Here is a 12,251-nt window from a genome sequence, read left to right as displayed (position 1 = left end):
GCGTGGCAGTTGAAACAATGTAAATGTTTTTTTTTTTCCGCAATCAACCTGCCTCTGTCTTCCCAGCGGTTTAAGTGCACTGCAGTTACGCCGATTGGCAGGTCGTTTGTGGCGGGTCACATTGTTGGCACTCTCACCTCTTCGGGGATTAACAATTATTCGGATGTAATTGGCGCGCCCCTAACCAACAGATAGATCAGAGCGTCGTGCATATCGGAGGCGAGAGCCTAAGGAGACCAGATAGAGAACCGGAGAGTTCAAGTTCATTTAGTAGGTATAGCCCTGTGAGCCATTCGGCTCTTGAATCGGGTGCAACCGCAACAAACAAAAAACAAAAACATGAACAAGAAAACATCTTAAAGTGACTATGTGCAAACAGAAAATCCAAGAAAAGACAGCAAAATATTGCAGAAAAAGCACCGTACACCAACACTGTGTGCACAAATCTCAGTGGGATGCAAGTCAAACAACAACAACCACAAGACAACTTAGATTAAGGCCATCTGTCTAACTCTGTACTACAACAAACAAACATGGCCAAACCGAAAAACTTTTCGAAAATCACCAAAATAAAGCCATAAAAGCAATGAAACAGTGATCATAGGATCTGTGACCGAATTTTCACAATAAACGACGTAAACAACATGTACTACTAAACTCTGCAGCCATAGCTGGCTGCATGAGTCACTCCACAACAGCAGGAGCATCAGTCGGAGTGGCCTTGTTCAATGGGTGGTGTGGTCTTCAGCAGGGGACTTAGAAATCTCCGTCGACTGCGACTTCCTGACCTCCGAAGGGGCAGGGAATTCCAGGTGCCTGGGGCGCCGTGCGGACAGAAGCCCGCGTGGTCATCCCAAGGTGGCAGCTTGGAGCACCGTCGCAACTGGGTGGGGGCACGATGGGACACGTTGTCCACCCTGAACCGCATCCACCGCACAAAGCATGGCAGTTGCGGATACCTGATGCACAAATGGAACACGTGGGCTCGCTCTCACGACCAACATTTTCCATAATAAGGTTTTTTTTTGGGTTAGATCGCGTAAATAAAAATCTGCGGTTAAACCCGCCACAACTCAACACAGGCGAATTAGTAAGGTTTGTAGCGTACACAAGACGTGCCAATTAGTGACTACTTCAGCACACCGCTTGTGTTGGAGAGCAAACCCACAACATTTACAATTCGATTTCGACGTTTACAACCAGCCTCATCAGGTGAGAGCCAGAATTGTGTGCGACTGTGGTCATCCAGAAGAGACTACACAACGTATAACGACGCAACGCCCGATCCACAAATACGACGGAGACAACGCAGCGATGCACTCCCCTGCTCCTGACGCGGTTATCCGGCTTGACCGCCTTGAATGTGAAGTTGTAGTCGTTGCTCTGCACCTACATCAGCCGCACGGATGAAGAAGACGCGGATCTGAGAGATCCCAGTGGAGGAGTGTGCGGCTGAATCAATTCCTGGATGTATGGTGGAGCATTGCCCTTATTTAAAGCCGCACAACCCAAGTCGAAACATTTGAAAGTCAATGTGGGGTTTGAACTGGGAGCCAATAAAAAGACACGAGCCACGGTTGAGATACGGCCCCGCGAAGGAGTGATGATTTGGGGCTGACTGCTGACTGGCCAGTGTGAGAGAGTAGGCTATGTATGTGTGTTGAATTTCTTTCACGCCGTACCGTAGCCAACCGTTCAAGTCGGAGGTGCGGGGGAAGGACAACAAACTAGACACAAAAAATCTACTTTAAAGAAATTACTTTTCAAAAACTAATTAATAACCTGCTAGAGGTGGTGGCCCTTCTGCCAGCAGTGGCACGAGACGGCAATTGCAGGGCTGCTCCTTTGCTGCCCTGCGCATGAAAACGTCCTCTTCGTCCCAACACACGAACGACTCCGGAGAGCCGAAATCCGACGCTCACTGCGAATCCCCACGAGGTGGCGCCAGGAGCCAATGATTTCAGTGCCGTACTGAGTTGATAGCGTTCAGATGGCATAAACAGATGAGTGTGTGCCAGAGGTCGCAAACGGGTTTTGATTCCTTACCCGTACCCGGCCGCACCAGGGTCGCAAACGGGTACCCGTACCCTACCCGATACCCGGCTACCCGTACCCGGCCGGGTATCGTGTAGGGTACGGGTACCCGATTGCGACCTCTGGGATGAAGCCATGTTGCAGGCGCGGGTGGGTTGATTCTAGGAACTTGAATTGTCAGAAGAGACAAGACGTTGGGAAATGAGTGACAAACGGTTACTCACCAGTGACTCACGGCCTACCCGTACCCGTACCCGGCCGCACCAGGGTCGCAAACAGGTACCCGGCCGGGTACGGGTAGCCGGGTATCGGGTAGGGTACGGGTATCGGGTACCCGGTTGCGACCTCTGGTGTGTGCGTGTCTTGCGGCAAATGACACTCCCCCCTCCCTCCCTGTATATATCCTCCATAGACTGGAGCGGCGAGTGATGTTAGCGAGCGCCTATTGAGGTCGCCACGGGGTACGACGATGAGGTGGAGTCGCCACAACCACGCCCGGGTGGTTGTTAAGGCTGAGTCGACCTAGAGGAGACCCGGGAAGAACAAGGGGAAAAAAACTGATACAACTTGCCATTTGTGTGAGCCGTGGCCGGGCATCTAACTCAGGTGAACGAACTCATTGAACGAACCACCTCTGCCAACGTAGCCCCCGCGTGGATATTTGCAGGCGTCCACCACAAGCGTCATGGAATGATTTCGTGCGCTTGGTTAAGATCATCGCTACGTCTAAGGAGTGCGAGAGGTGGCGGCGGCGGCGGCTTGGAGAGGCCTTCGTCCAGCAGTGGATTGACCACGGTGATGATAAGCTCCCGATAGTATTCGGTCTCCTCTTCCGCGCTGAGCGGGACGTGTTGAAAGAGGTGGCGGCGCTACCCATGATTTACCCCACCACCATTTATACTGCTTGGGCGAATAGAAGCGAGGTGGATTTTTCAGACACTCGCCCATCCCTTCAACTGCCGCGCCTGGAGATCGAACCGAACCAGGGAACCTCTGGATCGCACGTTCATTCTGCTAACCATCCCAACAAAGAGTACTACTGGGTTATCATAACACTGTGTAACACGATTTTTGTTCCTGGGTAGTAAGTGTTAATTTCCTAATTGCTTATGCCTAAAAAGTATAGAAAATGGCTATAATTCCCCAGAAACTTCGCTTTTGTGACCAGGACAGTGATATTTTGAATTTCACCTATTTTCAATGAGAATCAAAATTCACATGTATTTATACTAAAGTAATACAAAAATGACTACAAAAGATTTAAAAGCAAGTAGTTTTTCGAGATTTACGATTATGCTGTAAATCACATTCACGAATCAGCCCCCAAATGTAGTATCCCATCATGTTCTCGTTATACTGTCCTTGGTAGCGGCGTTCAAAGTCCAGTATATCCTGGTGGAAGCGCTCGCCTTGCTCCTCCGAGTACGCTCCCATATTCTCCTTGAATTTATCAAGATGAGCATCAAGGATATGGACTTTGAGGGACATCCTACAGCCCATTGTGCCGTAGTTCTTCACCAGAGTCTCAACCAGCTCCGCATAGTTTTCGACCTTGTGATTGCCCAGGAAGCCACAAACCACTGCGACAAAACTGTTCCAAGCCGCTTTCTCCTTATTAGTGAGCTTCTTAGAAATTCAGTGCACTCCAGGATCTTCTTCTGTGGTCCGACGAAGACACCGGCTTTGACCTTTGCCTCAGACAGCTTAGGGGAGAAGTCTTGAAGGTACTTGAAGGCTGCCGACTCATTATCTATCTACAGCTCTGACATTGTTTCATAAGGCCCAATTTGATGTGCAGTGGTGGCATCAGCACCTTCCGGGGGTCCACCAGTGGCTCCCACTTGACGTTGTTCCTCCCCACAGAGAACTCGGTCCGCTTTGGCCAGTCCCGCCTGTGGTAGTGCGCCTTGGTGTCCCTGCTCTCCCAAAGGCAAAGATAGCAGGGAAACTTGGTAAAAGCGCCTTGGAGACCCATCAGGAATTCCACCATTTTGAAGTCTCCGATAACCTCCCAGCCGTACTCATCATCCTTCAAGGCGTCCAGCAAGGTCTTGATGCTGTTGTAATCCTCTTTGAGGTGCACCGAGTGAACCCGGGGAAGTTTACTCAGCACTGAATCTATCTGGAATGTTCTGGAAAATAAGTAAATTTCAAAATATCAACGTCCTGGTCACAAAAGCGAAGTTTGTGGGGAATCATTGCCATTTTATATACTTTTGAGGCATAAGCAATTAGGAAATAACACTTACTACCCAGGAACAAAAACAATTGTTACACAGCCTAATCAAAGACGAGCAGCAATACCACAATAACATCACATTACACCACAACATCACATACACCACAGCACCAGATAACACCACAACAACACCACATCATCACAACAACACAAAATCCACACATACACACCTGGCCACAACACACACACAAACCTTCACCACAAGACAAAGATCCCCCGTATAGTCTTAACAGACTGTTGGGGCAAGTGTTGTTAGTGAGCACCTATGAAGGGGGTGGGTTGTCAGCACCACGCCCGACCGCCTTTGTCTCCCCAGTGGCGTTGTTTTTACGGACCGCACCAGGCACTCATTTGAGGCTGAATCAACCTAGGGGAGGCCCAGGACCGGTTCAGATAATCGTCACCGGTGTTGGCCGCGAGCGGGAATCGAATTCGGGTCACCAGGTTCGTAGCGCGGCGCAGCGCTAACCGCTACACCACCGCTCCCCACACCGCAACACACACAGACGCAACGCTGACCACAACAGACGCACACACACAACCCTGACCACAACACACACACACAACCCTGACCACAACAAACACACACACAACCCTGACCACAACACACAACCCTGACCACAACACACACAACGCTCACCACAACACAACAGACGAACACAACTCTGACCACAACACACACACACAACGCTGACCACAACACACAACCCTGACCACAACACACGCACACAACCCTGACCACAACACACACAACCCTGACCACAACACAACACACAACGCTCACCACAACACAACACACGGACACAACTCTGACCACAACACACACACACAACGCTGATAACAACACACACACAACCCTGACCACAACACACACAAGAAACACACCCCTGACCACAACACACGAACACACACAACCCTGACCACAACACACGAACACAACGCTGATCACAACACACACACAACACACACACACAACACACACAACACACACACAACCCTGACCACAACACACGAACACGAACACTGATCACAACACGCACTCCACGCCACACTCAGCCACGCCCCGAGCAGACGAGACCGGGTGCCGGGGTGAGGTGCGCTCTGGATCAGCATCAGATGCAGCAGGAGAAGGAGGAGAGGGAGGAGGTGCCGGGTCTCGCGTGCGGTGCCAAGCGGCGTGCGCGCAGCGCCACGGCGCTCCGGGCGCCTTCGGAGAGAGCGAGAGGAGGGAGAGAGGCAGACGGTGGGGTGGGTGCAGTGGTCGAGAAGACACTCGCGCGGCTTTGAACCACGGCACTCGGCCACACGGGGCGTGGGGTGGTACAACAACAACAACGACCACCACAACCACCAACCACACTTTGGGAGGACTCCGCTCACGGATAGGAAGTCACACGCGGCGAGGAGAGGGGGGGGCGCACACGGCACGGAGGAGAGCAGCGGGTCATTTAATCAGCACCGAGCGTCGTGGCTGCTTTACACTCCGGGGTTATTTGCTCGCTGCTGCTGCTGATGATGATGAAGATGCTGCTGGTGATGATGACGGTGGTGTTATTGGGGATTCCTCTATCATAACATCACCGTCGTCGTATTCGGTCGGATGTGAAAGCTGCCCCTCCCTGGAAGCCGCCAGAAATAAAGAAAGAGAAGCTGCGAGAGGGAGAGGGAGGGAGAGCGAGCGAGCGAGCTGTCGGCGATTGGATGAAGCGGCGTTGCTGCTTACGATTTCTGTGGCACGGGCAGCTTGGCACGCGGCGGTGGAGTGAGAGGAGAGTGAGTGAAGAGTAAGATAGAAGATTGAGTGAAGATTGAGAAGAGAGAGAGAGAGTAGAGTGAGAGAAGAATGAGTGAAGAGTAAGACAAGAGTGAAGAGTGAGTGAAGATTGAGAGAAGATTGAGTGAAGAGTGAGTGAAGAATAAGAGAAGAGTGAGTGAAGATTGAGATAAGAGAGGAGAGTGAGTGAAGATTGAGAGAAGAATGAGTGAAGAGAGAGAGAGAAGAGTGAGTGAAGAGAGAGAGAAGAGTGAGTGAAGAGTGAGTGAAGAGTGAGAGAAGAGTGAGTGAAGATTGAGAGAGAAGAGTGAGAGAAGAGTGAGTGGAGCAGCACGGAGCTGGGCTTGCTCCACTCCATCGCGAGCGCTCGCTCCGCTGTCTGCCGCGTCTGTTGCCGGCGAAGAATTGAAGCGACGTTGCCTTGTGGCAGCAGCAGCAGCAGTGGTAGTGGTATCAGTCGAGTGAGTACTGCCTAAGTAGCACGCGTAGCGAGCGACGCAGTCTCTTGTGCGACTCCGATGAACACGGTTGGCTACGTACGGCGCCAAAGAAGTTCAACGTACAGTACATACACGTGTGGCAGCAGTAGTAGTAGAAGTATCAACAGTAGCAGAAGTATCAAGGAGCAGCAGCAACGTTAGTGGTAGTGGTGGCAACACCAGCAACAGCATCCAGTAGCAACAGAAGAAGAAGTAGCGTCAGCAGTAGTGACAAGAGGAGTTATCCAGGAGTAGTTGCAGTGACCGTGGTGGCTGTAGCAATATCAGAGGTACTTTAGTTAGCAGCAGCCAAAGTAGCAGCATAAGTACCAGTAGCGGTTGTGGCACGGATAGTGGACATAAGTAGCAGCGCTGTGACTGTTCCGCCTGAAGACGGAAGCTTGTGTTGCCTCCGAAACGTTGTGATTTATATTTTATTTTTTATTTTACTTTTATTAATTTTAAAAAATTACCTACTTGACTTTACCGAAAAAAACCTAAGAATATAAGTAGCAGCAGTAGCAGCAGCGTGCTTAGAAGCGGCCGCGTGTTGATGGTGTTGAGCCCTCCAGAAATCGCGGAGGCAATTGGCGAGCTGAGACCCGGCGGTGATTGTTGTAATCGGCTGGGATCACACGGACTTCTCAAACTAAAGGCCTCCCCCTATCTACTCTCTCTCTCTCTCCCTCTCAGTGGGTGAGTTAGTCCGCGAGCGACTCACCAAAGAGACTGGCGTGCCTGTGAGAGAGACACGTGGACTTTTAACTCGATTCACTTAAGATAACACAAATCTCCGACGTCGTAACCAGCGCCACCAACATCAAGGACGACACCAATAATTCGGGAGGGCGTTTCAAAGGACATTGATGAGCCGAATCAAAGGTTCAAACAACGACGGCTGCTTTGGTCTTCAAGGTGCCATTCCAGGAAAACGGGATGAGAAGATTCCGACGGACGGAAGGAATTGAATGAATGAAATGAAATCGCTGACATCATCACGGACTGTTGGTCTGTCGGGCACACGGTGTTGAAAGAGGTCAGCGGAAACAACGGGCGGCTCAAGACAATTGAGTGAGTGACTTTCCCCTGTGGTCATCCGCACTTCATCGCGATCACCATCATCATCACCATCACCACCGTCTTCGTCGTCTTGATCATCATTGGGAACTAACAGTAAACATTCGTAGTGAATGTAGGACGTATAATGTTGATAGCCTCCATTAGGCGAATCGCTGTGTCTACAACAATAATATTGACTCGTAATACTGTAATACCGAGTTAATCGTTTGTTTACATACGAAATCCAGGACTGAACCACACGATTTTTTTACGTTGCAATAGGGGTTAGAATACATACTGTGCCTAGGGTAGTAGTAATAATAGTACAGGATTCATCATCATCATCATCTGTAGGGCGTTGTCAATCCGCTGCTGGATGAAGGCCCACGCACGCCACACGATGCAATTTAAATTTAAATGATCAGTATGTTAACATGAACAATTGTTTCAGCGAATAATCGTTCTTCACAGAAATCATCGTTGGTCGAGTCTCAAGAATCTCCTTTAAAGGGGCCGTGCTGTAATAGGATGTTCGGTCAATTTGTAAGTGGGTGTTTTTGCGTCTGGGTTCAGGGCTGAGTTCCCCTTATGGACGACCACAATACCAATATATTTCATATCTAGAATAACAATCATTCGCTGGAAGGACGCGCCATCACCCGCATCTCATAGCGCATCAACAGGTCCCGCAACCTACCACCTGTTGTCGCATTATGTCACCTGTACCACCTATCATCTAATCCCCCCCCTCCCATCTGAACTGTCACCTGAGCAGCCCCTCACCTGTGCAAATTCGCACCTTGTGCCACGTGCCGCCTCCACTGCCTGCCACCTACAACCTGACCTGCCAGCGTCTACCGAAGAGCCATCTGCCACCTGTGCACATTCTCAGCTGTTACCACCTAAGGCTGCCCGTGCCCCCTCTCCCCGAGGCATAGGGGGGCCACGCCTTCGCTGACGAAACACTCGCCGTGCCACGTGGCCCAACCACCGGTGTTGCGTTCTCCTCTCCTCATTCTTCTTTGCGCCCCAATGTACCGCTGCGGTCCTGTAGCGCAACTTGGATTTGCAGAACTCAGGTGCGTGCCGACGAGGCAAGCGACTGCACAGTCCTCCGCGATCTCTTCTCACTGCGAGCCGCAATCACCGTCGTCGAATCGCATGAACATCATGATCATCGCTTCGTTCATCAATCAGTGATAAGGTACGCACATTGGAAGTTATTTCGCACGGCACGTAGCCAGACCGTGCTAATTGGAGGTGCCGTCTGTGAGTAACAGGAGTCATCTCCTTATAGCCACAACCATCGTCAATTATCATCAGTCATCATCATCAATCGCCCCACATCACGTAGCAAGAACGCCGCGTTCCAGTGAATTGCCGATGCACGTGGGGTTTACAATAATACAGTCAGAGCGCGCAGCTCTCGGCCTGTGGAATCCGTGCGTCGAGTTGGGAGCGAGCCAGGAGAGAGGGGGTTGGGGAGGAGCCGAGGGAGGGGATTTGGGTCACGTCCCATCTCATCTATGGTCTTAGATCCCACGGCCACCGGTCGCCTGCTGGGCAAGAGGGTGGAGTCCTCGGCTCGTCCGTGCAAACGGCGCGACGTTCTCGATGCCGATTTCAGTTTGCTGATGGTCATCCTTTGGCTTCACCCCTTTCAAAGGGAAGGGAGGGCGGAGGAGGAGAAGGCTCACGCGCCAGCCAGCATCGCCTCTCGGCCTAAAGCCAGCGGCGATAGAGAATGATGAGTCGTCGGGATTTGCCATTGATTATATAGATAGTCGAGCAACCGAGCGTGCGCGTCCATCTATCCCGAACGATTTGTGTGTCGGCGCCTTTCACCGTTAAAAACGACCACGCGCTGCCTGCAGTTGCGTGGCTACAGGTACGTATAGCCTCGCTTACCTGCCCAAGCACTCGAGTAGTGTGGGTGCGTGTTATAGGTGTGTGCACGCTGTATCCGTGCGTGCATTCACTAAGGGTCCATATACGGTCTACGTTTATGCGTCTAGCCACGCGTACACGCGCATCCATCCAAACACACGATGTACGGATGCTGAACTTCTTTCGCACCGTACGTAGCCAGCCGTGCTCGAGTGGGTAATAAGAGACATCTAACGAGACAGTGGCGTAGTGGATATGTGCATGGCATTGAGTCACCAGTGCGTCGTTTAAGTGCAAGTGTATCCACCCGGAATATATATATCCAGCGGCTGTATTCAATCACAGCCGCACAGATACGAGATAAAACTGCGTATGCGCCCTATGTATACATCCTACATCTCGTGACACGCGGGGGAATAGAGCATTGGCGTAACTACCCAGAGACTGTAGAGCAGCCGTATCACAGACACGTCCAAGCAGCCCCGCGGTGTGCGCGTGCTTTAGACTACAACGCACCCGCTGGTTGTGCAATCCATCCACACACACGCGCGCGCGTGCGTGCGTGCGTGCGAGCGCTAGACGAGAGTCGAGACGCACGCACTCTCACGCCGACAAACAAGGACTGCCCTGCTGGTCCATTCATCCATTCATCCAACCGGCCATCCGTCCGTCAGTCCATCCACACGGCTTCCAGACGCTTCGACCAAAACTGAACGCAAACACAGGACACGCGCGCGCGCGCGCTCTGTCGCCGCTCACTCGCGCACTTGCACGTGCGCTGGCAAGCGCGCGCTCGACAATACTTCACCGACTATGGGCGGAAAGGCAGCCAAGGCAAGTCGTGTTGCCGGCGGTGGCGGTAGCCCCGAGTCGTCGGGGCGCCTCCGAGATCGGCGCGATCAGGGCTCGGGACTGAGCCAGCTGCTGCTGCTCGGCCGCACCGGGGAGTCGAGAGGCGGCGGAGGCGGCGGCGGTGAATCGCGGGCTCCGGGCAGCCCGGCGGCTCCGTACTCGCGGCGCGTGGCGTTGGTGCGGGAGATGCACGCCCTGGTGCGGGACGGGGATGCGGACAGAGCCATGGCCGTGCTGCGCAGCCTGCGTCAGGTGAGACGCGAGAGAGTGAGAGAGTGAGTGAGTGGCACGGTGTGTGCGTGGGTGTCTGTGTGCACGTGGGAAGTCGTGGACACGTGTGTGTGTCTGTGTGTGTACACGTGGCGAATGGTGGAAACGTGTGTGTACACGTGACAAGTCGTGGACACGTGTGTGTCTGTGTTTACACGTGGCAAGCGGGCGACACGTGTCTGTGTGTGTACACGTGGCAAGCAGTGAACACGTGTGTGTGTGTGTACACGTGGCAAGTGGTGGACACGTGTGTGTCTGTGTGTACACGTGGCAAGCGGTCGACACGTGTCTGTGTGTGTACACGTGGCAAGCAGTGAACACGTGTGTGTCTGTACACGTGGCAAGCGATGGACATGTGTGTGTCTGTGTGTACACGTGGCAATTGGTGGACACGTGTCTGTGTGTACACGTGGCAAGCGGTGGACACGTGTCTGTGTATACACGTGGCAAGCGGTGGACACGTGTATCTGTGTACACGTGGCAAGTCATGGACACGTGTGTGTGTACACGTGGCTCGTGATAGACACGTGTGTGTGTGTGTACACGTGGCAAGCGGTGGACATGTGTGTGGCTGTGTGTACACGTGGCAAGTGGTGGACACGTGTGTGTGTGGCGTAGTGGTTCATGCGCTGCGCTACGAACTCGGCTACGCGAGTCCAATTCAGTGGCGAATATTTATCTGAACCGGTCCCGGGCCTCCCCTAGGTCGACTCAGCCTCAAAACGAGTAGCTGACGCGGTGTGTAAACATCGGCAGAGGCGGCGTTGCCGTGCCGGCTTTTATAGGAACTCGTTAAACTGCCCTTGTCCCGGCAGCCTGTGTAGGCTACGCGGGTGACCTTTGCATTTGTGTGCGTTTACGTGTTGGTCCCTCTCATCGTAGTGCTGCTGCGCAGCGTGACAATGAGTGCGCGTGTGCACGTGCCACACGTACACGCGCGTGTGTGTGTGTCGATGTCTTGTGTGTGTCTGTCTGTGTGTGGGGGGGGTGGAGCGGTAGTGTAGTTGTTAGCGCGCTGCGCTACGAACCTGGCGACTCGAGTTCGATTCCCGCTCACGGCCAACACCATCAGTGACGGTTATCTGAACCGGTCCTGGACCTCTCCTAGGTCGACTCGGCCTCAAATGAATACCTGGTACGATGTGTAAACATCGCCACTGGGGGGAGACAAAGACGGCCGGGCGTGGTGTTGGCTACCCACCCCCTCGTGTGCCGTGCCGGCCTTCATAGGTGCTCGCTAACAGCACTTGCCCCAATAGTCTGTTAAGGCTATACGGGGGATCTTTGTATGTTGCGTGTCAAGTGTGCCGATGCCTGCCTACGTGTGAATGTGTGTCTGGAATTTAATGAAGACAGTACTCGCTCACAGCACTTGCTCGAAAAGTATGCTCAGGCTAAACGGGGGGGTGGGGGCCTTTATGTGAAACCTGGCAGGCGTGTATACGGGGCAGGTCTGGATATGATGTGTGCGTGTATAAACACATCAGCTGAGTGTGTATACTTGTTCAAGGTGGTGTATAATAATGTGTTATCTCGAGTGCGAGTGAGTACCTGTCTGACTCATTGGGCGTGGTGCTGGCCACTCCTTATTGTGCCGTGTCTCGGCCTGAAGTGCACCCGTGCCATCGGCACAGCCTGGCGGTACAAGCGTTACCGA

At 52.6% G+C, this 12,251-nt stretch overlaps 1 protein-coding gene across 2 annotated transcripts in view; it reads left to right on the top strand.

The window, feature by feature from the left end:
* The first annotated feature begins 5,403 nt into the window (after positions 1 to 5,403).
* Positions 5,404 to 12,251, top strand: part of LOC133348884 (leucine-rich repeat-containing protein 75A-like) — an 83,978-nt gene continuing 77,130 nt past the window's right edge. The window contains exons 1-2 of one of the 2 annotated variants that reach the window (XM_061561966.1): positions 5,404 to 7,597; positions 8,361 to 10,576. In XM_061561966.1, the coding sequence (XP_061417950.1) occupies positions 10,286 to 10,576 (291 nt within the window). In that variant the 5' untranslated portion in view covers positions 5,404 to 7,597; positions 8,361 to 10,285. Of the gene's footprint in view, positions 10,577 to 12,251 lie in introns of both variants that reach the window. The other variant, XM_061561965.1, reaches the window with a different exon arrangement.

This window comes from Lethenteron reissneri, chromosome 28 (genome assembly GCF_015708825.2).
Source record: "Lethenteron reissneri isolate LAM-NWPU_2019-01 chromosome 28, ASM1570882v1, whole genome shotgun sequence".
NCBI lineage: Eukaryota > Metazoa > Chordata > Hyperoartia > Petromyzontiformes > Petromyzontidae > Lethenteron > Lethenteron reissneri.
The sequence above is the reverse complement of the archived record's forward strand: the minus strand, read 5'-3'. Positions and strand labels throughout refer to the sequence as shown.